Below are 26,466 nucleotides of genomic sequence, written 5' to 3'. Positions count from 1 at the left end.
TGTTTATTTAATATAAATGTAGACTAAAAAATATCAACAGTTAAATGTAATTAATTAAATAACATTACTTGAATTAATTATTTAATAAAAAACAATCCATTCAATCACAAAACTATCCCAGCAATCTTACCGAAAGTGGTGCCCGCTTCGGGCCTTGACACTGATGACACAATGACAAATCCGAACCCCTCATTCTCTCCACGTTGGATCTCCACATCGTAGGGCTGGATGGCATTGGGGACCACCGTGTTGTTGCTGCCGCCCCCGCCTCCGCTGCCAATGCCGCTGGTGGAGCCTGACCCGGAGCTGACCGTGTTGAGGGAGTTCTGGCTGCCCTGCGGCGTGCGCTTCTCCTCGGTCAAAGACGGGGCCTGTGTGCTGCTGTGGTGAGAGGAGGCTGGAGAAGGAGGCATCTCACCATCCACCTTTGCCACTGAAGATGAAGAGGGTTGGGGGAGGGTTAGGAAGGTCACTCTGAGAGATTCATGTTCTACAGGTCAAGGAGAAACCAGCTCTTCGTCAACAAGCTTGACAGGCAAAGGCTTAGACTCAAGAATCATGTGTATTAATCTACAAACCAAACGTGCTTCTGAATTGTTTGAACAGGTAATGTAAATACATAAACCAGCTGGTCTCAGATTATTAAAAATGGAGTAATCGCTATTTCCCAGGAAGTATGGAATCTCTTGCCCAGCTCTCTTACAATGGTTAGATTGGGACTTGTATTCAGGTAGGTGATCCTGGACGAGCAAAAAAGGGTAATTTATACTCTGAGACCTGCCATATGGGACCCAGAAGCCCCGCACAGATTAATTAGCCAGAGTCAGCAGGCATACCCTCATTATCATGTGCCATGAACTCTCATTTAAATAAAGTCTGTCTGATAGGAATGGATAATCAGACTGCAAAATCCTGCATAATTTAAAATTCGAGTAGTCATGCTGGTCATTACGCTCGGGTTGTAGAGTGCAATAAGTGCACATTTAAGCTGCAATTAACACTTACTCTGGAATTAACTCTACCTTACTGATATGAATTATGACACTGATATAAAAGCTTTGCAACTGCTCAAAGACATGCTGGAGTTTGTTATACTTCAAGTACTAATGACCTTTTCTGGTCGTAACAATTCCAAGATCCAAAATTAATATGCACAAAAGACAGCTTTTATTTGTACTTCGTGCTCAGAGGGTGTTCATTTTGTACCTTAAGTATAAGACAACTTTAAAGATGATTTTCTCAATATTTAGATTTTTTTGCACCCTCAGATTCCAGATTTTCAAATAGTTGTATCTCGGCCAAATATTGTCCTATCCTAACAAACAATACATCAATGGAAAGCTTATTTATTCAGATGATGTACAAATCTCAATTAAAAAAAAAAAGACCCTTATGACTGGTTTTGTGGTCCAGGGTCACATATAAATATGTATATATATTTCATTGTCTTTTTTTAGTTGTTTGTTTTTGTTATATTTTAAAATGCACATTGCAGTATAAAAGTTTGGGATAAGTAATTTTTTTTTTTAAAGAAATTAATATTTGGCAAAAACACAATGAATTAATCAAAAGTGAGAACAAAGACATTTTATATCATGTTAACAAAGATTTCTATTTCAAATAAATGCTCTTCTTTGAACTTTCTATTCATTAAAGAGTCCTGAAAACAATATATCATTGTTTCTACAAAAAGATAATAATAAGAAATGGTTCTTGAGCATCAAATCAGCATATCAGAATGATTTCTGAAGGATCATGTGACACTGAAGACTGGAGTAATGGCTGCTGAAAAATCAGCTTTGACATCAAAGTAATACATTACATTTTCAAACTGAAAACAGTTATTTCAAACTGTAATAATATTTCACAATTTGACTGTTTTTACTGTATTTTTGATCAAATAAATGAAGCATTAAAGAGACTTCTTTTAAAAACATTCACCCAAACTTTTAAACAGTATTGTATAAAACAAAATGAATGAATGAATGAATAAATAGTTAGTCAGTAAGTGAAATACGAGCAACAAAATCCCAATTTGGCTTCAAGTTTTTGTGACTGCCACTGGCTTATCTCATTATTATCTCTGCAGGTGACACAATGACCTGTTTGCCAGAATAATGCAAGAAAAACAGCTAAAATAATACAATAAAATAATTCTGCTGAAATAGGGACAAAATATATTTTTCAATAAAAATGAAAAATACAGTTTCATGACTAGTAATACATATTTATGGCCTGTAATTTTTCTCAACAATAATAATATTTTGGAGCCTGCTTACATCCATATCCAGTCTTGCGCCTCACGGTCAGATTGACGTGACCCTGTTTTGCGGCTTGTTGCATGAGTTGAACGACTAGCTGATGGGATTTTCCCACAACAGCCGTTCCATCCACACAAATTAGCTCATCTCCTGATCGCAGACGCCCATCTTCATCGGCTGCTCCATATTTCACGATGTGGCCAATATAAATCTATACAGCCAGGAGAGACAAACACAGTTAACAAGAAAAAAAATCCTCCCAACTAACAAATTTGTCTTGGCCAAACTGAACTTCACCCCTTGAGGTTCATCACTTTTCAAACTCGTTCACTGAAACACTGAAATTTTAAGACTAATGGTTGTGAAATGCTCTCCTAACAGAAAACCTCCTTGGAATATTTGATACCCTTTTACCAGCCGAAAAGAGCAGTATTGCAGGCAGCTCTGTATTTTATTCTTTAAGGACTAGAGTCCGAGACACCAGCTCATCAGTTCAAAGATGTAACATGGCCTCATTAAAGAGAAGAACTGGTGGTCTGAGAGATATTTTCTGACTGATCGAGGCTGTACTGCACAGATCAAAGCTTTTGTCAACCTACACACACACAGGGCAGATGCTTTCACTGGGCACAAGTTTTGCCAAAAGCTGAGTGTTTGTAATGCACTGGGCACATTTCACATAGAAATGTGTATCATGCACAAGCTGTGAAGACTGAATCTGAGAACTCAGCCAAGCTTGAACTATTACATTTGGAAAATCTTCAAAGGGTCTATATTTGTCGGGCGCCTTTAGAACTGTCAAACAGCGCAAGTGTATTTTTGTCTGTCATTATAACTAATTAAAACAAATATCAAATATGTACTTGACAAGCATAGTAATGTGTTAACCAGTGTTGTTATCCATAACTAAAAAAATGTTTTTAATTGAAATAAAGCTGACATAAAATAAAATCTAAATATTAGATGAAAAAAATAAACTTGAAAACTTAAACTTAGAATTGTTATCTTGACAACTAAAATAAGTTCAAGGACTAAAATGACTAAAACTGAAATTGAAAAATAGAAGCTAAAATAGAAATGTAAAGCTAAACAGAAATATTAAAAGATATATAAAATGTAAAAGAAAATAATTATGTTTCATTTTTATAAAAAATAAAAGCTAATTCAAAACATTAACAAATTCTTTATTTATTAGAACATAAATAATACTACATTATTTTATTTTTAATTAATATTAATATGCTGGGTTTGATTATATTTGAATGTATGAAATATGACAATATATGCAAGTATATATTTTAGGTCCTGTAACTGGTCACAATTTCATATGACAGCTGCATGTATAATAATTATAAAATATTTTGAAAATGTATTTAAAATAGTTCAAATAGTTTTATGTATAAATTACAACTACCCCTACCCACAAGAGACTGATTAAATAACTTAATAACTGTTTATTTATAATAAATATATTTTTTTAAAATGAACAAACTAATGAGCACAATACTTGCAGAATTGCATAAATGAAGCCTGCACTCAATGCTTTGCACTCACCGGCTCGCCAGGTTCATTGCCTCCAAGGATCCTGAATCCAAAGCCGGTATCTTTTCTCCACAGGAAAATATCCTGCTCCTGGTAATCAGGCACTGAAAAGGAGAAAAAAATAGCTTGAGCCCATGATCAATTGAGCTGCAGAATGACGCACAAGCTTTGATTTAGAACCCAAACCTCCCTCTTTTGAGAATGGCTGCTGGTTCAAGGTGGCAGAAAAGTGAACAATTTCGCTTTAATGATTGCATCTCACATCTAGATTTTTTTACTAACTGGTTCACACCAATGAAGGTGAGATATGATGATTCCTCTGCTTGAATGAATTCACATAGCACAAAATGATTAACAGGTATTCCCATCTGGGAAAATGATAAGCACTGACACATGTGCATAAAAATCTAGATTACAGATCAAGTGAAGTGGAAGACAGAATACAGGGGTCTTTTGAAGCAGCTGTGCCCTTGAGCTTTACACCACCGCTTGAGCGCCGTCTCCACCACAACACTTCCATGTCAAATCAGTCAGGACGAGCAACAGCAGAGCTTCCTTCTCTTTTAGACTTGAAGCCCTGCAGACATCAGCAATCTGTCAGGTTTTACATTATTGACCCTGTAGCTCTCCAATGCATCACATGGATGTTCTGTCGGGGGACATTTATGCCTGTTAAGTAAGAGAAAGCTGGAAACCTTGGATCTGGGCAGAAATTTCTGACGCAGGTTTTTACTGGAGATCTATTGTAATGCAGCTGGACGTGTGCAGCAGATGGCACATACAAGGACCTCTGTCTCCAGTCTAACCAGATGTACAGCAATATACTGTAACAGAAACCGGAAGCAGAATGGCTCCAGAGCCATACAGAATGGCTGCTGCAGGGGCAATATTACCATACTGTTCGATTTCCATTAAGCATCAAGGACGGTTGTGGCAGACTCTTCAAATTGTGCATTATGACAAAGATAGACCTTCAACTTACATTAATTTGCGCTAAAGCCTCTCAGTGCAGCTGCTCACTGCTCACCCTTATTGGACTGAATGTTCTCAAGCTGGTCAAAAAATGTCAAACAAATGGCAATGATTTACCTTTCAATCCATTCATGGACTGCAACAGTGTAGTCTGATTATGCAACTGACCAACCATAAGCCGGTTCTTTTAAGTGAATCAGAAACATACACCAGAACTAGTGGAAATCTCAAACAAATGACTCTTATCATTCGGGTCTTTTTAGTGAATCAAAAACATTCAGTCCAGTAATCCGACTCCCAAATGAATTACTGCAATGAGTTGTTTTTTTTTTTTAGTGAATCAAAAACATATGGTACAATAAGGGTAGTCCAATTCCCGAATTAATGATTCTAAAGAGTCAGTTCTTTTCGAATCATTAAAAAGCTTGTAAACACATGTTTTGCGAGAATTGTTTAAACTTTAGCATAACCAGTGAAGTCTGGTTTTCGAACAAATGACTCTAAAGACTTGGTTTACAACAATGAATAATGAATTATTTCAAAAAAGTCTTTCCTTTTTTAGTGAATCAAAAATATAACGCACAGTTGAGTGTAGTCCAATTCCTGAACAAATTACATTAAAGAGTCTTTTCTTTTTCGGTTAATCAAGTTTGTAAACACACAAATTGTAAACACACATTTTGTATTATCTTTTGACTATGGAACTGAATCTTTTATCCAAAAAAGGAAAAGTACTTAAAAGAACTGTTAATGAAACTGTTAAGTAACCGGAATAGTTAAGAGGCGGAGCGGTTAAATTCTTCACGATGAAACAATGAAGACACTCCAAGTTAGCAAAATTTTCCAACTCAAACATTGGAGCGCTCCATTCCACAGCTTTTTAACATCCACTGAAGGATATTCCTGTTAATTAGCCCCTCTGCTCTGGCACACATGAAAGTAGTATTGGATTCACTGTCTTCCACCACTACCAATTATATGCACATTTGTCAAAAGATGTGTTGTAGAGTGCGTTGGAGCGTGTGAATCTACTGATGGCAGGGAGGAGTGTAATTGGTCAGAAGTGCCTTGCCGTTCACACTGAATTCTCACTGGCGGTGAGTGAGTAGGTTAAAGCAAAGTAAATGAAAGAAGGAATGAGAAAGGCTAATGAATAGCTTTGGAAGTACAGATGACAGGTTCATCTGAACACAGCTCTCTGATCACAACAGACATAGCAGATTCTAACTGATGGCAAATGGTTTACATTAGCTTTGGACAGCTATTTAAATATTGAAAGACTACAGCCATGCAGTCTGGTTGAAAATGTCAATTTTGTTTAAGTATAGATCCACTCTTATAGCAAGACACCCCAGTTGAGTAGGGCAAAAAATGTACTTCACCATACTTCCCAAGTTGATTGATTACATTAAGAATTGCAAACTTTTTTTTGTAATACATGAACAAACCCTTCTTAAAAACCTTTTAAAAAATAGGAACAAAACTGTGAAGTTTGGTGTAAGTGCTACTTAAGTTCAGAATTCTAAGTCAGTGCAAAAAAAAAAACAGCCTTTGAAAGTATGTATTTAAATGGAAATCAGATGCAAACAGATAAAGTGGAATAAAATACATTTTCAATTTTTTCTTTCCACTAGTCTGAAAAAAAAGTTATGGCAAATAGCCAAAAATCTCAAAGTACATGAAAAAACCATGTTGTTGCCTATAGTGTCTTGCTTTAAAATTGGTGTCAACTGTTGAAACCACACTGGCATAAAATGACAACTGATGTAAAACCAATCCAACCATGCAATAATCTTTTTACACCAAGGTTAGGTCATTTTTTCTCCAACAAACAGATGTTGATCTAAATGTTAATATTTAGCTAAATGGCAAAGCAGAATAATCAAACAAGGAATCCAGCCTGTTCCCAACCAACCAAACCTGATATCCCATTACCAACCAAATATAAAGGAGAGACTGAGTGATCCGCTGCCAATGCACCTTCCACCAGAATCCCATATTACTTACGCCTACTTTCATACATGCTCCTGGACTGGGCCCAGATTTTAAAGGGATCTGGTTTCTTCTGGAGAGTTCCGTCTACCGGAGGGTCCTGGGGCAGGCTTGGCAGGGGCTGAGAGGGGGGTGGTGGAGCGGCCGACTCGTTAAGCAGGGCCTGGGAGGCGTGGAGGGGAGAGTCAGTGTGGATGCTGCGCTGACTGGACACGCTGTGCTGGGAGCTGCCCTGACTGTCCTTGCGCTCCAACTGTTGCTGTGGCGGGGAAAAAAGGAAACATGAATATAGAAGAAAAAAGCACCACAACTTCCCCGGCGTCTTCAAGATGGACTGAATTGAATAAATGTGAAGCAGGCAAGAAAAAAAGAAACAAAAAAAGAAAAGTGAATGAATGAGTTGAAGGACAGAATGACACAACTCTCCTTACCTCTCCTTCAGGATTCATTCAAGCCATGAATTATATCGGCACATTCAACTGCTATTTTAATGTTCTGACTCAACTATCATTCAACCTCACCGTCTCAACCAATACCCTCTAAGCAACTCAACTCAATTAATCTTCAGTTATCACATTTTGTAAGCTTGTTTCATGAAATATATATGGTTAATCTTAATATAACAAATACATAAAATCAGGTTTTTCTCAAACTTAAACTCCTTAAAGTGAAGTTATCACCCTAATTGTTATGCTGACCATTTAATTTGTAATTTTTTTTCTTTAATAATTAATAAAATAAATAAATAAAATGATAAAAATGCAAAATAGAAGCATTTTCATTCCTGTTTTTTTTTATTATTATTACATAAATAATTTAATTATTTAAATTCATGTTTTAAATAAATTGTAAATATTTAATACAAGTTAGCGGGGACAGGTTATGACATTTTTAATGTTCCCTCTTCAACTGAAGTCATCTGAAGTTCTTTTTAAACCCACGCACACACCTCTGCATCCTTTTGCATCCCAGCACAACCTATGAATCTGTGCATTTTAGAATTACAGCAGAATAAAGAAATCCAGCAATAAAAATTAAACCACAATTCAATAAGTAGCTAATAAATCCATCCAAATAAAACAGAGGCCATTTGAGAATTAAGAGATGCTCGTCTGGCATTGAGGAGTCCATTTCAACAAAGTAGAGAAACCCAAGGCTGCCATTTTAACAGAAGAACACTGATTATTATTTCTACTGTCCTCAGACTCACTGAGTGCTCAAATCCTACATCTATCATCAACAGGCTGGTGAAACTCAAAAGATTAAAAATAAAAACACTATATTCTGTCCCTGAAGCTCCAAGGATGGAAACCTGCTGGTTTTGTTGTCTTTGGTAAATCATTAGAGGGCTATTACAGGAAGCCCATGTGACCAATAAAATCAGCCCTCCTCCCAGGGGTGAACACCCCCCTCCCAACCCTGACCACATGGTTTCACCGTCCACCTCCAGAGCGTTTGCACTGAAGTGCATATCAGACTCTCTCTGCCAGAACAGCAACATTGTAAAACCTCTTTTGAACACTAGACCAATGACACCGATAATGAGCAAAAGGATTTGGAAACAATATGGAGAAGAGTAACAACAAAAAAACGCAGACAAAGTGAGGGGAGAACAAGAATAAAACACCTGTACTCACCAGTTTGGGGCTCTTCTTCGCAGGTGCCACCCCTACAGAGAGCGAAAGAGACAGAAATATTAATTGTGTGTGCACAAAGATTTCACCTTCCCCACAGGCACAAATCTGAAAGCAATCCCAAGACAGATGGATGACTCCAATCAGGGCGTGTGGTGCGGCGGCAGCCCCCTCTCTCTTTCCGTTTCTTCTCTCGTTCCTTTACTCCTACAGCATAAAGAGGGCAGCACGGACCATCCGCATCATAGGAATGACCCCTATTATCCTGATTAAATGCTAAGCAGACACTATAAACTTAAAGGGACAGTTCAACCAAACTGAAACATTCTTGCTAACGTAAAACACAAAAGGAGATATTCAACAGAAAGTCCTAGCTGCCCGTTTCCATATAATGAAAGTGAATGAGCAACAATTTTGGTCACCATTCACTTCCACTGTAAGGAAAAAAGCAGCCGGCGTATTATGCGAAATATTTCCTTTTATGTTCTACGCAAGGTTTGCGGAGTACATGAAGCCAGAGATGTAATTTCAGGGAGAAAGATCCCTTTAAACCTACCAGACACTGCGCGAGAGATGAAGACAGAAAAAGAGGAGAGCGACAGATAGAGAGAACGAATGAACGAGACACAGGAAGAGAAGCAGAGAGGGGTTTATGCCCAGACAGGTACTAAGCTATTACCCATGGAGAAGGAGTCCAAGATACTGAACATTAAATTATAGGCAACGGTCAGTTCCCCTCTTACTGAAACCATCTTCCAGCGTCCCTGCCCCTCGCGATGTTGTTGCCGAAGGATCCTGCATCTAGAACCAGTCCTTGATTGTCCTGTCTTTTGAGCTTCTCTTTTTTCTCTCCCTCTCCCTCTTCTTTTCGCCCTCCCCCTCCTTGTTTCGATGTGCATCACCCTCACTCCGTCTTCATGTGTTTGCTCCTTCTCTCCGTTTCTCTCTCCCCAATGTGAGCGTTCTCATGCTCGCTTTACCATCGTACTCCCTCCTCCGAACACCGTTTCCCTCCCACATCTACATGCGTCGATGTGCCATCGCCCCACCCACGCCTCCATCAGAAAGGCTGCATCTGACAGGCCATGCATAAATTAAGCAATCATACATAAATAGATGTGCACGTCATTTATAGCATAAAAAAACAGGAAATAGAAGAAAAACAGATGTCTCGCAATGATTCCACTATGGCAAGATTCATTAGCGTGATCACGCCAAACACGAGTCTGCTTGTGATTTCACAGCTGGGTGTGTGTGTGTTTCACTGCATGGTGCTATAAGATGCTGAGCGGGTGTGTGTGACCGGTCCTCTGATTCCAGTCTGGCTTGGAAAAAAGGCTGCTTATTGTGAAGCCGTTCCCTTGAGAGCAAGTCGTCTCTGTGTGAGCGCGCCCACAGTAACACACATGCGCACTTGCGTCCAGCCTGTCCTGCACACATCGCTCTCTCATGTAAAGTGCGCCTGCTCTTTATTCTGATACATCTCCAGGTATTCAATCTTCCATCGTCCTTTCCATCACAAATTGACCTGCCCCATCAAGCCCTGCCTCCATCCTGAATCATTATCCCCAAAACAAACACGATCATCCTCTGCGGTCTGCCGCCCCCCTCCTCTCCGACCCTCCCTCTCCTCTCTCTGCCCATCTCCACTACAGTCCATTAATTGTTAAATGTTTCTGCAGCACCGCTACACGCCTTTTTTGCAAACACACTCTATTCATTTTCTTCTTCTTTATGTATTCACTTCAGATCTTGCATCACAATTTTTAGTTTGGTAGTGCAATTTGTCTGAAATCGTTGCAATTATTTGACCTCTGGCCTTAAAGTTGTGTCATTGTCATATACTTATTTATTTCTTTTTTGTATAATTTTAATTTAAATTAATTACATTTCAAAACTATTATTTCCCAAAAAGTGAGAGAGAGAAATTTAACTTCTAATGCAACTGATTTAAATATTTTAATGTATAATATTAAAGGAATAATTGTGAATTACTGTTATGCTTTTATCAGTTGTTTGGACCCTCATTCTGACGGCACCCATTCACTGCAGAGGATCCACTGGTGAGCAAGTGATGTAATGATACACTTCTCCAAATCTGTTCTGATGAAGAAACAAACTCATCTTCGGATGGCCTGAGGGTAAGTAAATTTTCATTTTTGGGTGAACTATTCTTTTAATAGCCTTAGATAAATTTATGAAACTGTCATTTTAAAACTAACAATCATATGTAGGCCAGTAATAATCCGTTTATTTGAACCATCATTAAAGATGTTCACTACAGCCTCTCAATTCAATTGAATTCAATTTGTAATATTGATTCAGCTAAACGTTGATGATTCCTATGGCCTCAAGTGTAATTTCTGTAATATTTTTCCTGCACAGAAATACTATTCCACAGTTGTGCAGCAACAGGAAAGCATTAAAAAAAAGTATGTGAGTTTAAGAGTGGATCTGTGCGGGTCTGATTTAATAACACAGAGAGTGTCTGGAGGTTGTTGCTTATAGAGGAGAGATGCTGCCTAATACCTTGTAATCAATTAATCCATCTCCCTTTACTGGGCACATAATGGCTTTATCTGAATCCCATTAAGCAGTGCTGCTTGCTGAATGAAAAGCAAACAAAGTGACCAATGCATTAAAAGTGGATGACTCTTATTGTGATTGCTTCTTAACTCTTGGACCTGTTTCAAATCCTATAGTCATGCAATTTGAGGGAGTTTCAAGACGCCTGCAATTTCCGCTCGTCCTTCCTTAGTGCAGGACTGATACCATATGCTCTCCACCTAATCGTTATTTATTCAAAGGCTTGGGCAGAATAGCCAAGAAATTTTGACTGACACTGGTTATATTTCAGTTCTGCAATTAAGTTAAATGATTCAGCGCACGCCTGAACTCAAATTAACAATATTGTTTGTGTGAGAGACTAAGAGCTTCCTCCATAACTGTGTTGAACATGCCATCGCAGGTCAGCAGGAACACTGGTGACAGGTCAGCGTGAACCACGTCAGGCACAGAGGAGACTAATAAGAAGGTTTAGCAGGAGAAGATTATAATGCACTGCATGTGCATAAGGGCACGAAGAGACTGAAGGGTTTGTACTTCAGTCCCCCCCCCCCTTCCTCGGCCAGGCTGATAGGAACAGATTCTGACGGTCAAGACCATCTGTCAGTGATGCAGTCTGACACGCAGAGGAATGAAAGACAGTCTCCCAGGAGCCGCCGCAACAGCATATGAGTCTCTGGTGTGGAGCGTACGACAGCAGACACAAAACCATTTTCATGCAAGACTACTGTGCAGCTCCAAAAACTTGCCAGATCCCTATGCAGGCAGCATTCTAGGGCATCACAAACACTCCCAAAGTGAAGCCTGTTACAACAGGTAGAATGTGCTTAACTGTGCTGCCTTCTGACATAACCAATTTTAGCCAAATTTAAAGGCAGCATCACATTTATGAAGAAGGCAATGCATTTCTACGACCTCTATGAACCAGCTTGGTGGACAAAGCAGAATAAACGTTGATTTTAAATATACTTCATTTAATACAGCAAAATTAGTCCAGTGTAATTCAAATGTATTATTTTACCCAATAATAATAGTTCTGTAATAAATCCAAGATGGCAGACGGAGCGCAAGAATTGCTGATTATATATGCACTTCCTTCAATCCTTCAGTGATTCCAACAAAATCATTTCTCCATGTCACAGTTATTCTCATAGAATTAGAACGATTATTAAAACCTTATTTGTAGTTATCATTATAATTATCTGCCTTTGTGTGAATGGCCCTAATAAAAATGAATTATTTTACCCAATAATGAACTTGCACAAGTTTTGTGATAAATCCAAGATAGCATATGATGGGAGCAAAATGTAAATTCTAAATATACTTCATTCAATACTGTAAAGTTTCAGTACTCTGTATTCTGTAAGATAGAGGACAAAGAGAAATCTTGATTAAAATAGAATTAACTTAATACTAAACAATAACCATTTTAATTCAATTGTGAGTCTCCCATGTGAACTGCTATGAGTAATTGCTGGCAATGTAGAGTGTTTCAAATAGTTCTCCTAACATTTACAAACTGGCCTCAGAATACTGCCTATTAGGCTGCTCACTAGGTAGAACACAGCTGTGTACATTAGAATAGTCTTAAACTGGCATGGCCTGCAATTGTAGGTGGCAGGGCATGATGTGATGTTAAAACGGCCCTGTGCATACACACACATAGATACAGCTCTGATGGCTATTCTACTACTTCTCCTCCATTGCTTGTGTGGATTCAGTAGGTCCACTCAAACATGTCAATCAAAATCATTCAAGGGTAACACATAATGAAAGAATAAGATGCAGAGTGGACCTGAAAACACCTGTCTGTCTCTGTCTGTCCTCACTGCCTGCTGGCATTTGTTCCAGAATGTGATACGCCTGCATGTTGTGTGCAAGACCTCTCCGCTTTATCATTTTAACAGAAACCCCACCGCAAAGTGCAGCAGAGCATCGTCATGGAAACAAGGTGTGAAATCGTGTGATTGGTGGGTTCTATGATTCAAGCCAAAGGGTGAGCAGTCGAGGAGAAGTTGCTCCTCACAACCATTATCTAAAAATGTATTTTTCACCAAAAACCCCTTGATTTGACTTAGAGCCAGGCCACCACTTCTTTTGGACTGTTGATATCCTGAGTATGTGTCTACAACAAAATTCATTTTTGCTGCTGGACAATTCAGCAAAAAAATTACGCAAAAAGTTAAAAAAAAATTTTTTAAAACACCTTGCTGGAATCCTTCCTTTCAAACATTAAATCAGGTTACTTTTGTACACATCACTAATCATGGATGTTTATCCTCCCCAAGCAGCATTGGTCCGGCCAGAAAAGAAAAATGAGACAGCAACGGTGTTCCATCCTGAAAAGACCAGCTTATATTAAATTTCCTGCAGGTTTAAAGGCCATTCACACCAAGGACAATGACTATAACTATAAAGTTTTAATAATCCTTCTAATTCTTTGACATTAGGAAAGGACAACAGTAAACACCACACAACAATAAAAACATGGAAAAACAATATCGTTGGATTCACTTTCAAAGCTTTTTTTTTTTTGATAAACAATAAAAACACTGACAGCCAATCAGAATCCACCCGCCTTTAATGAGATGACATAACCGATATAATAAACAGAAAATTACCGTCCGTTGGTGTGGACGCCAATATAGTTACCGTTACGCTGCTGATGAACTTCACTTAAGAGGACAACAACTTGAAAAAGCATTAATATTCACTGGGAATATTTGCAGTGACTTTCAATCTTTAAAATGAGAGACTTCATATGGAACAATTTATTTATATGAACCTATTCACACCTGTGATTAAAAAAAATGATAGAAATTATTTTTAGGACAAGACAAAAGCTATTTTTCCCTAAGAAGTCTACAATATCTGCAAAAACCTATCTGTTAGCATTCCCCGCCATCTCAATGGCAGTCAGAGAGAACAAAAGCCCGAAAAATGCGTTTCGCTCTTGGTGTGAATACATTTTACGATTTGTTTTGTGTTGTCATTTCCCTCTTGGTGGGAATAAGCCTTAACACACTCATTTGGATGCTTGGAGTAGCAGCTAATGAGACCAGACTAGCCGATGCCCGAGTAGAAGCCAGTTTCATATCTGCTGGGGAAATTGAGATGTGTGATGTCATTGCTGATTGATGACTCATAAAGGGAGCGGATCAGATAGTAGTACGCACCTTTTCATTTCATCACACTATCCATACACGGAGCATCCCTTACTCTCTTTCTCAAAGTGGCAAATTCTGATAAAACACCAGCAGGAGGAATTGCAATGAGGATAGAAATGGCCTTCTACATGTCGCAGCAATAGCGATTCCACACTGATGTAAATACATAAACATACACACACACACACTTCAGGGAGACAGAATGGACCTTAGGGCCTCTGAAAAAAAATAATGGAGCTGTAAATGGGGATAATCCATAAATGTTACAATACTATATTTTTTTATGTTAAATATTTCAGTAGTATAGCCCAAAGAAGTCAACAATATGCTAACAATTTTAGTGTAATAAAATCGCTAACCTTTTCTGTGTAAAGTTCCAATTTTATGTTGTTGCCACAGCAACAAAATGCTGTAACTTCTAAAATGACTGTAAAAACTATGATTTAAACCGTTTTAGAGCTCAAATAATAAACACGTTTTAACAAAATAAATAATGTAATTGCTTTTATAAAATTACAAGCTTCACATTTCTGCTTTAAAATACTTAAAAAATTGGCCCCATTCACTTTTCAAATAAAAAATTAAATTATTTCAAATGATTAAACAATTTAAATTATTTTCACATTTAATTACTTTTATGGTAATCAATATTACACTGCAATGGCTGTTGATTGAGCTTAACCTGTACTCAACCCAGAATAGTTATTTAAGGAAAACCACAGTGTTACAGTGCAACAGCCTGCTATTAATAGGTGAGTAAAATGTACCAATAATGATGTAATAAAGCTTTTAGACCACCAACCTAACCTGCTGGACCAGAGGCACAAAAAGGGACACAAGCTAAGAGTTCAGGTGACGTCAAACCATCTTATATCTAGATCTATATATGAGTCAATTATCCAGATAACCAGCAGAGCCAATGTGCATTTCCTACAATGAGAAATGTGTTTTAATAAACGTGCTGCAATTTCAACATGTGAGTATTTGTGTGTATATGTGTGTATATATGTGTTTAAAGGAATGAAGAGACAATAATCATGTTTCTACCCATTTGATTTTTCTTCGGACTCTACTCTAATTGGTAGACCAGCGATGGGTTAGTGTTGATGAAAAAGAATGGTGTGTGTGTATCTGCTTATTTGTGTGTGGTGGGATTTGCTGCATGACATCAAGGCCAGCAATTAAAGGTGACATGTGAGCACAGAGAATACTTAAAACATGCATTCACATTTTAGAGACATTTAGAGACGTCTCTGGTGTGAACTTAGATTACTCCAATGATAATTAAAGCGGTTTTAACATAAATGTTTTTATCTTTTTACCATGAAGCCCACTTATAATGTTAGTTAAGGTATTTTGCACCACACACAGTCATAGTTTAGTATTAAATTATCATTACCCACTAGGGCTGTGCGATTAATCGAAATCGAATCGAAATCGCGATTTGAGACGTTGCGATTTCCTAATCGCAAAGCCTGCGATGTGGACCCGATATTACTCTGTTACCCAGAGCATATGCATGACTGCCAGCCTTGAGTTGCAGTCTTACTTGCAAAAAAAAACAATAGAACCCCTCCCAAAACACAATAACAAATTTAATGGATTTCAGGGTTATAATGGGAATTTGTTTGGTTTTAAAGGGGTCATATGATGCTGCTAAAAAGAACATTATTTTGTGTATTTGGTGTAATGAAATGTGTTTATGCGGTTTAAAGTAAAAAAAACACATTATTTTCCACATACTGTACATTATTGTTTCTCCTCTATGCCCCGCCTTCTGAAACGCGTCGATTTTTACAAAGCTCATCGGTCTGAAAAAGCGAGGTGTGCTCTGATTGGCCAGCTATCCAGTGCGTTGTGATTGGCCGAATACCTCAAGCATGAGACGGAAATGTTACGCCCCTCACATACTGTTGATGCAGTGTCCGGCCGGAGCGACGAGACATAAACATTAAAACCCATCACAAACGAGGCATTTGTTGCATCCAGTAGGGACATAATTACTGATTATAATGACTTATACGGTCTTTTTACGCGCTGCGTTGCATCGCGCCGAGTAAACATAAAACCATGTCTGCATTTGTGATCAGAGAAATGACAAACAACAAGTGCTAACGTTAATCCACACTGCCCAAAACTCGCGTTTGAATCATCAGTGGCAAATCCTTTAAATGATTTTGTAATGGTTTAATGGAAACTATAAGAATTTCTGTGATGGTTTCTATTGTTTTTTTCAGTAGGGTAATGATACCCATACTGTGCTGCACATTATTGACAATAGTGAGCTGAAGCTTGACTTTGCAAATTTAAAATCGCAAATCAAATTGAAAGCGCAATATCTGTCAAAAAAATCGCAATTTGATATTTTCCCCCAAATCGCACAGCCCTACTTACAGACAGCAAAAGAGAGTGAAAGAAACCAAGAGAGACAGACCAAGAAGAACAGAGAGACGTGTGTGTGTGTGTGTGTGTCTGTGTGTAAAATGAGAGAAAACATTGAATACCAGCATCTGATTGTTAAAGAAAGAAGTTACTTCTCATAGAAAGTTGCAGTTTCTGAGAATTAATCCAAGAGTTTTGCGCAAACAAATCCCCAGGTCTTTCAGGACCGGCTTTAAAAGTCGGTTTTGTCTGTTCTCAGAGCATTCATTCAGAGCCTGGCACTCGGATTATTAATTTGATGAATTGAAAGCACTTTTATCTGTCTTGTGTAAAAGCTTTTAATAGGGCCAGGAAATTGCTGCATGCCAGTTGCAAGGCCAGAGCCTGTTGTATTAAAACATCCCCATTTGTCATTTGCAACAGTTTCCAGTATGTAAACAAAAGTGTGTGCAGTCCTTACATCTTTTATGGCTCATCAATAGAGCTGCCACCTTACCATTTCGGTAAAGCATAATGCCAAATTGTCCAGAATGTAATGGCATACTGAACTGACGTCACATAAATTGTTGTGCAATTTATGAATTACACAGAATAAGATAGCAAGACTGAAATGGCCTGTTTTATATCTATGTGGCTTACGATTTATATTTTATTTTATTGTTATATTTCTATTTTTAAATCTGAACTATAGCAGAAAAAACACTTGTTGTTGGTCTCTGGTTATACTTCAAAATTATTTGGAACAAAGTATGTAAGCCACATCGATATAAAACAGGCCATTTCAGTCCTGCTATCTTATTCTGTACAAATTTATTTTTTGACAAAAATTATTTATTTACAAAATGTTTGTTTATATATCTTAAAGCTGCAAAAAACCTGCCTGTTTAATTATAAGAGTCAGAGAGACAGCAGAGAGGTGGGTATTAGGCAGAGGTTTTCCACCAAAAGCAGGTAACCTTGACATTTCCATCTCAACTCACCCCCCCACCCAAATTCAAGACAAAGAGAGAAAGCTGTGTGGACATGTCAGATGGGGGTTAACAGACAGCTTATTTTGGCATCCCTCAAGGGAAAAGTCATCGTCACAGGCTTCATATTCATGATCGGCACAGACCTCTCACCTGAAACTATCTCTGTCTGGACACTTTCCTGTCATTCTCTCTTCATCTGTAGTGCCCGCGCTCTCATTCAATAACTGAACACTAACTGAACAGCCTCTTCCCTCATTCTTCCCTTGTTTGTGGTGTATTTTACATATATTTCCTTCTCTACACTCGAGTAGCAAGACTTTTAAAAATCTGCATAAAGTCAGGTCCACATTGCAGGACCCTGTTCACATTCTCAGGTTTGGAACGCAGAAGAAACAAGAGCAGAGTGACAAAAAGTGAGAAAGGAAGCTTACACGATTTATAAAAGCAGAAATATGTAATCAAAAAGGGCCAAAAAGCACCCACTTAAACAGGAAACAGCAGACACAATGGTTTTATGTGACGTTTAGAAGCGGGAAAATCTAAACTAGGATACAACTTGGATAACAAAATGAAATAGTTTGCTTGATAGGAATGTATACACTTATGTTCAAAAGTATGGGGTCAGCAGGATTTTTTTTTAAATACTTTAAATGTTTTAATACTTTTATTCAGCAAAGATGCATTGATCAAATGTGACAGTAAAGACATTTATAATGTTATTATGTTACAATTTTTTTTTAAATGCTGTTCTTTTTAACTCTATTCCTTTCAAAAAATTATGTGTAGATTCCACAAAGCAGCACAACTGTTTTTAATATCAAAATCATCAAATCAGCATATTAGAATGATTTCCGAAGGATCGAATGACACTGAAGACTGGAATAATGGCTGCTGAAAATTTATATAAAAGACAACGGTTATTTTAAATAGTCATATTATTTCACAATATTACTGTTTTTACTGTATTTTTGATCAAACAAATGCAGCCTTGATGAGCATAAGAAACATTTGTAAAAATCTTCACAATCCCAAACTTTTGAACAGTAGTGTATTAGTACCAGATTGTTTTTTGGCAATTGAGTTTTTCTTTTTTTTTCTTTTTTTTTTTTTTTAGACAAAATATTATTGAATTTTAATATCGACTATTTATTGGTTATCAGCCATAACATAAAAGTAATTCATGCTTAATGGTATCGGTCAGAATTTTAATATCAGTGCAGTCTAATGATGCCATAAATGAATGCTTTTGATCTTTTCTCGCTTTTTCTCCATTTTTAAAGCATGATTTCCTTGTGAGCTCACCTCTTTGCACCAGCATGGTCACCTCACTGCCCTTGGGGCACTTGCTGAGCAGATCGACCACCTGATTGTGTGTCAGGTTCTGCATGTTCCTCTTGTTAACCTCCATGATGATGTCTCCCTCCCTCAGACCTCTGCATCGTGGGTAATCCACTATCTGCTTCACTCGCTGGCCTCCCCCAGACGGGCTGTCTGCTATTGTGAAGCCAAATCCTTTGTCACCCTTCTCCATGTGGACAGTAATGAGCTCCGGCTGGGTTGCGATCGAAGACGCCAATGTCACCACATCACTGGGATAACCATGAGAGCCATTAGAAGCCACCTCCGCTGAAGGGCTGTGGGGGCGAGGTGGGTCACTGGAGCCATTCAAACTACCGCCACCACCTGTAGTTCCGCTCCCGTGGCTGGATGGCGAGTCGTAGCTTTCTTTTCCATTGACGATGATGGGCTCCTTGTCCAGAATGGCCACAGAAGTCACCAGGCTGGTGTTGGGGTCATCAGGGTCAAAGGGTAAGGGGTAGCCACGGCAAAGTTCAAGGTCGACCATAGAGCCGATAGGGATGGACTGGAAGATCTTCACAACCTGGGCATGTGTGTAACCCAACACGCAAGTGTCGTTCACACTCACGATAACGTCACCTGTGGAAACAAAGCATGTGTTGGCCCAAGAACAAAGACTACAGCTCAAACATGTGTTATGTGACCACAGTTTTCAGTTGTACCGGTTTCCATCTTTCCATCCAGGGCAGCTGGTCCATCAAGCACCAGACTCTTAATCTGAAGGAACTCATCTGGTTCGTCTCCTCCTACTACGGTGAAGCCAAACCCACGCCTACTCTTCTTCAGCTTGGTGTTAATGAATGTCCCCTTCAGTTCTGCAGGGTTTCTTGTGAAAAATGGCTTCCCTCCTGCAGTAAGAAAAGCATTGCGCTATTTGTGAGCTATGGGAATATGTGAAAGTAAATCTGTTGGCCCCTCTGTATGAGATTATTATGGATACCTCTGTGTATTACAGCACAGCAAATCTTAAGAACACTTTGAGTTTCAAGAAGAAGCCGTGCAACAAAGTTAACTTTACCAACCACTGTTATTAAGTTGGCTTGACAAAAGCAGCATATTTTGTTTAGGTCTGCCTGTTTGTCTACCTATCTACCAAGTGACCGTTTGTCTGTCTGTAAACTGTCTGTCTGTCTACTAACTAATGGACTGTTTATCTGTCTGTAAATGTCTGTCTATCTGTCTTTCTACTAACTGACTGTCTATCTGTCTGTAAACTGTTTGTACTACATGACCTAAATCTGTCAATTTGACTGTCTGTCTCTCTCTCTTTCTCTCTCTATCCATCCATCCATCGCTGTCAGTATCTGTCTATCCATCCATCCATCTTAACACGTTATAGAGTTTACAGTATACAAACTACATAATCTAAATAAGCTTCAAATATTTAAAAGTTTAATCCGTCATGTCAACATCAAAGACAAACCTTCCTTTATTTTTTAGTTAGAATTGCTGTCAGTAAGGAAATTACCAACGTGTAATTGTGAGAATAATTTTGTGAAATAACTGTGTTCTGCATTATCATAGATTTACAGCAAAATGAATGTTAGTAGATGCATCAGCTGGCAATCAGTCCTAGATCAGAACAAAAGTGCTGTTAGTAGGTTAGAATGAGAGGAAAGAATGGAGGAGCAAGCACAGAAGAAGAATGTGATTGGCTAGACAGATGATGTATGATCTGTTCATCATGGTCTGTCATGACAGAAGGATCAGAGAAAACTGCAGAGCTACCCTGAGAAGAAAGACACACTGTACACTGAATGCAAATGACTGGACATGATGTATATATGGACACATAAATTTGATTTTTTTGAATCCCAGACTTTCAATATGGACTCTTGTCCATTGTATATAATCCTAAATGTGTGTGTGTATAAATTTAAGGTCCAAGGTCATTTTCTTTCTTTAGAGCATAAGCCATGGCTGGATTTACATGCGTCAAATCATTACAGATACAATCTTGTGAAATGACAGCATTTCTCTTCATTAATTCAACAGATCCTTGACTTTGACCATAATGCATCTTTTGTATCTGACATTATAGAAAGCACCACAGAAACTGAACGAGTGCCCACATGAAGACATCAGAGAGAAATGGCAAATAGCGTGAGGGACAATGCAATAACTTCCACTAAAAAAAGAGTGTTCGCTAAATCTTTAAATAAGCAGCTTATCGTCAGGTGTTCAAACAATACAGGGACGGAAGAGACAGAGAGCTGAGGGAAGGAAGATTTGGAAAAAGTGAACAGGAGTGAGTGAATGTCCACAGAGGAATACGCCACACACAGGTGTGTATGTATTTGTGTTACAAACAAAAAAAGTAGGCAGCACATACGTTTAGCCCCCAGTTGGGATGCTAGTGGAGGGGCGGTGCCAGGTTCTCTGTAAGTCTCTTGGTGGTTAGCAGCATAGCTCGCTAGCGGTGCTCCTGACGAATGCTCCTCTATCCATTCTGAAAGAGGGAAGGGTGCACTTCCTTTTTTGTGTGTCTCTCAAGCCAGTCGCATTTCCTGTCTAATCAAACTAATACTGAGGCTGTTCAGCTGCCAGCTTTGGACCTTTAGAGCCCCCTATGGTGCCCTAACTTCCTCTAGTTGTAAAACTATTTTCAGTACTGTATCACAATCAGTGGCAGAATATGAGATACTTGAATTTGAGGGAGAAGAAGTTATTAGGGAATCAAGAAAGCAATATTCAGCTGAGTTGGCTGGGAACAAGATCAAGGACATGTCCCAGAATGACAACCTGCATTTCAGTACAACTTTCTAGACCATTTATAGAATGAGTAGCCTTTAAAGTCAACATGAGCTCATAATCGACCCCATTCATTTTCTTAAAGGTAGAGTTTCAAACTTGTATGACTTTCAGAATCAGTTTCTTTCTTTTTATTTCTTTTTCTTTTGTACATACTATAGAAGTATGTACCCAAAACGGTTTAGTTACCAACATCCTTCAAAATATCTTCTTTTGTGTTCCGCAGATGTTATACAGGGTTGGAACAACACAAGTGTGAGTATATGGTGACAGAATTATTGGGTGAACTATCCTTTTAAGGAAGTAAATGAGTTCATTTTGACTTTAACGGCTATTTTTTAAATATTTAATAAAAACATTATGGAAGTAAAATGGGTTGCAGATGGCATTTCATGTAGACTTCAATACTGGTTTCTCCTTGTTATTAACTAGTAATATCCTTATTTATATATTTAACAAAAACAATTATATATTTAACAAAAAAAAAATTGGGGGGTTTTCTTTCAAGAATTAATTACATTGATTAAAAAAAAAACTAAAGCACTGTTTTCAGCAGAAATTAATCAGTGAAATAGCAAAATGAAATAATAAAAAAACTTAAGCCATGAAAAGATTAACCGTAATCCCACCATTCCAAAACCAAAGCTGCAACAAACTCTAAATGGCAAACATGGACAATCACAAACATTTAAGAAAAAAAAAAAAATGGCGGCATGTTGGGCCTGAAACGAACCTTGGATATACTGCTCACCTTCAGCGGGCTGAGACTGCTCCAGTTGCTTCTTTCTTTTAGCCTCCAGAATTGGGTTTTCATACTGCGTCTTCCTGTTAATATGACTGGGAGGTGGAGAAAGAGGGAGAGAGAGAGGTGAAGATGAGTACGCAGAGGACACAGTCAATAACAGAACCAGGGGGAGAAACAGGAAATAGAATGAGAGGGCAGGTAAAGGTTGAGCAGAAGGAGAGCAGGTAAGCGGACGAGAAATAAAGTGAATTAATTCAGAGAAAAGGCAATAACAGCGGCTTAAACTATGGCTGAAAGCCTCTGAATATATTTAAAATTCATTTAAAATTGATTTTTAAAAAATGTGCTATTCTCTCTCATCTTATGTGCTTAAAAGCAAAATCTCTCCACCCGACTAGACAAGCTCAATACACACAGATCAAAAGGCAAAAATAAAACCACATTCACAACATTTACCAAAAAATACAGATCACACCCAGCTGCGATCCAGACCACTTTCCAAATGGTCTGCGCAATTTACTAGGCAAATACTGCTCAAAACATACGTAAACATCTCCAGAGACAAAAAAACGGAAGGCTTTCTGCCTCAGAGGTATTGCTTTGAAAGAACATCAAAACATATGAATGCATTCATATTTATGCGCTACAAACCCAAGGGTCCCTCTGAAGGGGAGGGAAAGAGAGAGAACAAGATTTCAAAATGGTAACAGTAACAAAGGGTGTATACAGCCAAAACAGAACAGGCCCAATCTAAAAGATGGCGGTTGTTTCTTTGATGTTTCGGGATGAGGTCATATATTAAAGATGATTTGAAGGTAATATTGAAGAGTCACTTACTCAACATAATACACCCCGTACACTGGATCATCAATCTTCTCCCAGCCTGTGGGCAGCTCTGGAAAAGGAGCAAAACAGAAGACATTTTCAGCTCATTATAACTAATTTAATAAGGTTTTTATCAAGTCCTTTGTAAAATTACGTCTTGACTTTTCGACTAATTAAAATTCAGGAGGTTTCAAACTAACAAGCTAGACATATTAAATCTATAATGACCATGTTGAGCATATTATATAATTATCATGCAAACTGCATCATTTATCTTTTTTTTTTAAACATTTATACAACTGCATTAAAGAGTGCTTGATTCTGATTGGTTGCCAGATGTTCTAAGTTGCTGGATATTGTCATACCACTTTACTAATCACTGATTCAGTCTACCACAGCAAAAGAAAGAAAGAAAAAAAAAACAGAAAAATTTTTTTTTTTTCTTTGCATGTCAAATAACAGAATAAAAACATCCCCTACTGTTAAAGTGATGCTTTTCAGTCTGTAACAGAGCCTTGAGTGACTCATTCGAACTAGTAATGACAGCTTGATGCTGAATCAGTGTTCTACACACAAAAGCGTTAAAGGCTTAAAACACTAAAAATGTTTAAGATAAACACATGTACATGAGTTAACCACGGTATAAAGCAGATTAATTTATAAACAGAGCTCAGACTTTTTGAAAAGTAATGCACACTCTGCTTGCTGTGGCAGCACTACCACCATTTTCAATAGTTCAACAGTCTGTCATATCAATTCTTTCGGACAGACGGGATGATTCCCATCTCAAAGTAATAAACTTTTACGTTATCGTAAACACTGCTACAATATCCAAGGAATTCCATTTTAATTGAGACATGATCAGACTAGAGATGCAGAATACGCTATAACAGTATAAAGTTTGTGTCTGTCATTTATCTCCAAAGACACAACTCTCTGACAAATCCTCCTTGTGATATTTACATAAACATCAGACATGTTCCCCAGCATTTCCAAATCTATTGACCTGGCAAACAACAAAAATACGAACCGCTCTGAATATTTTAGGCAAAGGTTGACAAGTGTACAAAAACAACAGAAGATATTCATTGATTTGATTGTGACACTGTAAAGGCGAAAAAGATACACAACATGTCTTCTCTAGAATAATAGAATAATCATGAAAGGCTCAGGTTTGACACTGAAATGTGCTTTTATGCATATGAAAATATTGCTTTCTTTACCATGGCTATGCCTGTTTAGGCAGATGTTGTATTAGCATAGTGCCTGCAGCACACAGGAACTTCATCACAACACCTCCCACAGAGAAAACTTCGATATTGTGCTAGTTTCTAATTGGCCAATGAAAGCGGCACACATTTATAAATTTTTGTGAAAGCAAGAACTCGTTATCTCTCCCAAGCAGCAATAGCAAATTCGTCCCGACTCCTGTACCGTTCAAATGAATCTATAAATGTCATCCAAAACTAATTACTTACAAATAACAATCTACTGGTGAACGATTCTCTCAGCAGTTTCTGTCTCATATATCTTCACCCTTCCTGATCTTTCAAGAGTTTAACATAATTAATCAACCAGTGATTTTGTCAGGTAAAATTCACACCACAGGATTTGCCATGGGTATCTGCAGGATTTTTAAGATCAGATTTAAGATTTTTTAAGACCTGCACAAATAAAATTAATACCGTATGAGCGGGGTAGGGCAATGTCTATGGTAACATATTAATCTGTTAAATAACTGTAAAAAGCATGATTTACAGTTCAGATAAAGGTTTTTACATAAACAAAGAGTTTTATAAAATGATAAACTTCACATTTCAGCCTTTAAACAATTTTTAAGAAAATAGATTAGTGTCAAACCTGTCTGTTATATTAATTTAAACAATTATTATCAATTATTATATTAAATAAATAACATACAGTAAAAATATATTTTACTGTCTTAAATGTTTAGATTTTTATAATGCATTAGCTTCTTGTCGATCCATCAGTTCACATTTACAACTCTGTTGTTTTTTTTTGCATTTTTTGCATTTATCTGAATAAAGACAGCAGAAGGGCTTATTGAAACCGCAAATTCATTCTCTGTTAACAGGTGCCGCTTTCGAAGCAGCAGAAATATAGCGGTTTCCCAGGTAATGGCAGTTCATAGAATAGCGCAGCAAATGTATAACAGACAAGCTGTCACAAAATCCTTGCTATGCTTGATAAAGGTGAAGTGTGTAATTTTTTAGATGTTAAAATAATTGGCTGGGGGGGGAAATGCCTAAAAATCCCTATAGCTAAGTCATTTGTAGGTTGATTTACCCAAAAGTGTAAACACTGTAATTCTGTGGAGCTTACCAAACATTAGTTGCATCGCAGATGATACATACTATATACATTATACAATGTAGTTTTCATCCAGCATTTAAGTCAGAATCATCTGGGAATATATTTTTATTTTTAAATCTTCAGTAACTCAATACTACACTCACATACTACAAAATGAATCGTGCATACTCAGAAAAGTATGTAACTTAAGACACACCTATTGAACTGTTAGCAGCAGATTGCATAGCAACACGGGCTCAACCAATGGCAGTGTCTGAGGGCGGGATTATGTGTTTGTCTGACCAATAGCAGCAAGAGGGAGTATTTGGTGAAACCTGTTTAAACTATTATTTTTGCAACTATTAATTGCTAACACTTTACAATAAAGTCCTATTACTTAATATTAGTTAATGTTTTAACTAACGTTTACTAACAATGAGCAATATATTTGTTTATTAATCTTCTGTAACGTTAGGTAATAAAAATAAATGTTAGTTCCATGTTTGGTCCATTAAATAATAATAACAGATAACTTCAATTTGATTTTAATAATATATTAGTAAATGCTGCAATTAACATCAACTAAGATTATTAAATGCTTTAGAAGTATTTTAAATTATTAGTTTATGTTAACTAATCAAGTTTAGTGGTCGACCGATATAGTTTTTTTTGACAGCCGATGCCGATATCTTGGAAAGCAGGGTGGCCGATGGCCGATATACCGTATTGGCCCGAATATAAGACGACCCTGATTATAAGACGACCCCCCCCCCCTTTTTCCAGATGTACCTTTTGGAAAAAGGCTTTTTAAAAACCAAATCTTGTTTTTTCTCAGTAAAACACATTTTGTCTTCAATTATTTTCATATTGCATATTTTTCCTATTTTAATTTTTGTTTTGAAAGTATGGTAAAAACTGGTAAAATGTACCAACAATCACATTTAAAAAAGATACACTTTTTGATATACCATAAAAAAAAAAAAAAAA

At 37.6% G+C, this 26,466-nt stretch overlaps 1 protein-coding gene across 1 annotated transcript in view; it reads right to left on the bottom strand.

Moving 5' to 3' along the window:
• LOC107717964 (membrane-associated guanylate kinase, WW and PDZ domain-containing protein 1-like) overlaps positions 1 to 26,466 on the bottom strand; it is a 145,338-nt gene that overhangs the window by 14,305 nt on the left and 104,567 nt on the right. Inside the window, exons 9-17 of the mRNA XM_016524873.1 lie at positions 22,330 to 22,433; positions 21,178 to 21,294; positions 19,508 to 19,693; positions 18,789 to 19,424; positions 8,405 to 8,436; positions 6,783 to 7,026; positions 3,816 to 3,907; positions 2,280 to 2,472; positions 131 to 433 (exon numbers count right to left, since the gene is read on the bottom strand). Coding sequence (XP_016380359.1) covers positions 131 to 433; positions 2,280 to 2,472; positions 3,816 to 3,907; positions 6,783 to 7,026; positions 8,405 to 8,436; positions 18,789 to 19,424; positions 19,508 to 19,693; positions 21,178 to 21,294; positions 22,330 to 22,433 — 1,907 coding nt within the window. The remainder of the gene's footprint in view (positions 1 to 130; positions 434 to 2,279; positions 2,473 to 3,815; positions 3,908 to 6,782; positions 7,027 to 8,404; positions 8,437 to 18,788; positions 19,425 to 19,507; positions 19,694 to 21,177; positions 21,295 to 22,329; positions 22,434 to 26,466) is intronic.

This window comes from Sinocyclocheilus rhinocerous, unplaced genomic scaffold, assembly GCF_001515625.1.
Source record: "Sinocyclocheilus rhinocerous isolate Xijiao unplaced genomic scaffold, SAMN03320098_v1.1 scaffold994, whole genome shotgun sequence".
Lineage (NCBI taxonomy): Eukaryota > Metazoa > Chordata > Actinopteri > Cypriniformes > Cyprinidae > Sinocyclocheilus > Sinocyclocheilus rhinocerous.
The sequence above is the reverse complement of the archived record's forward strand: the minus strand, read 5'-3'. Positions and strand labels throughout refer to the sequence as shown.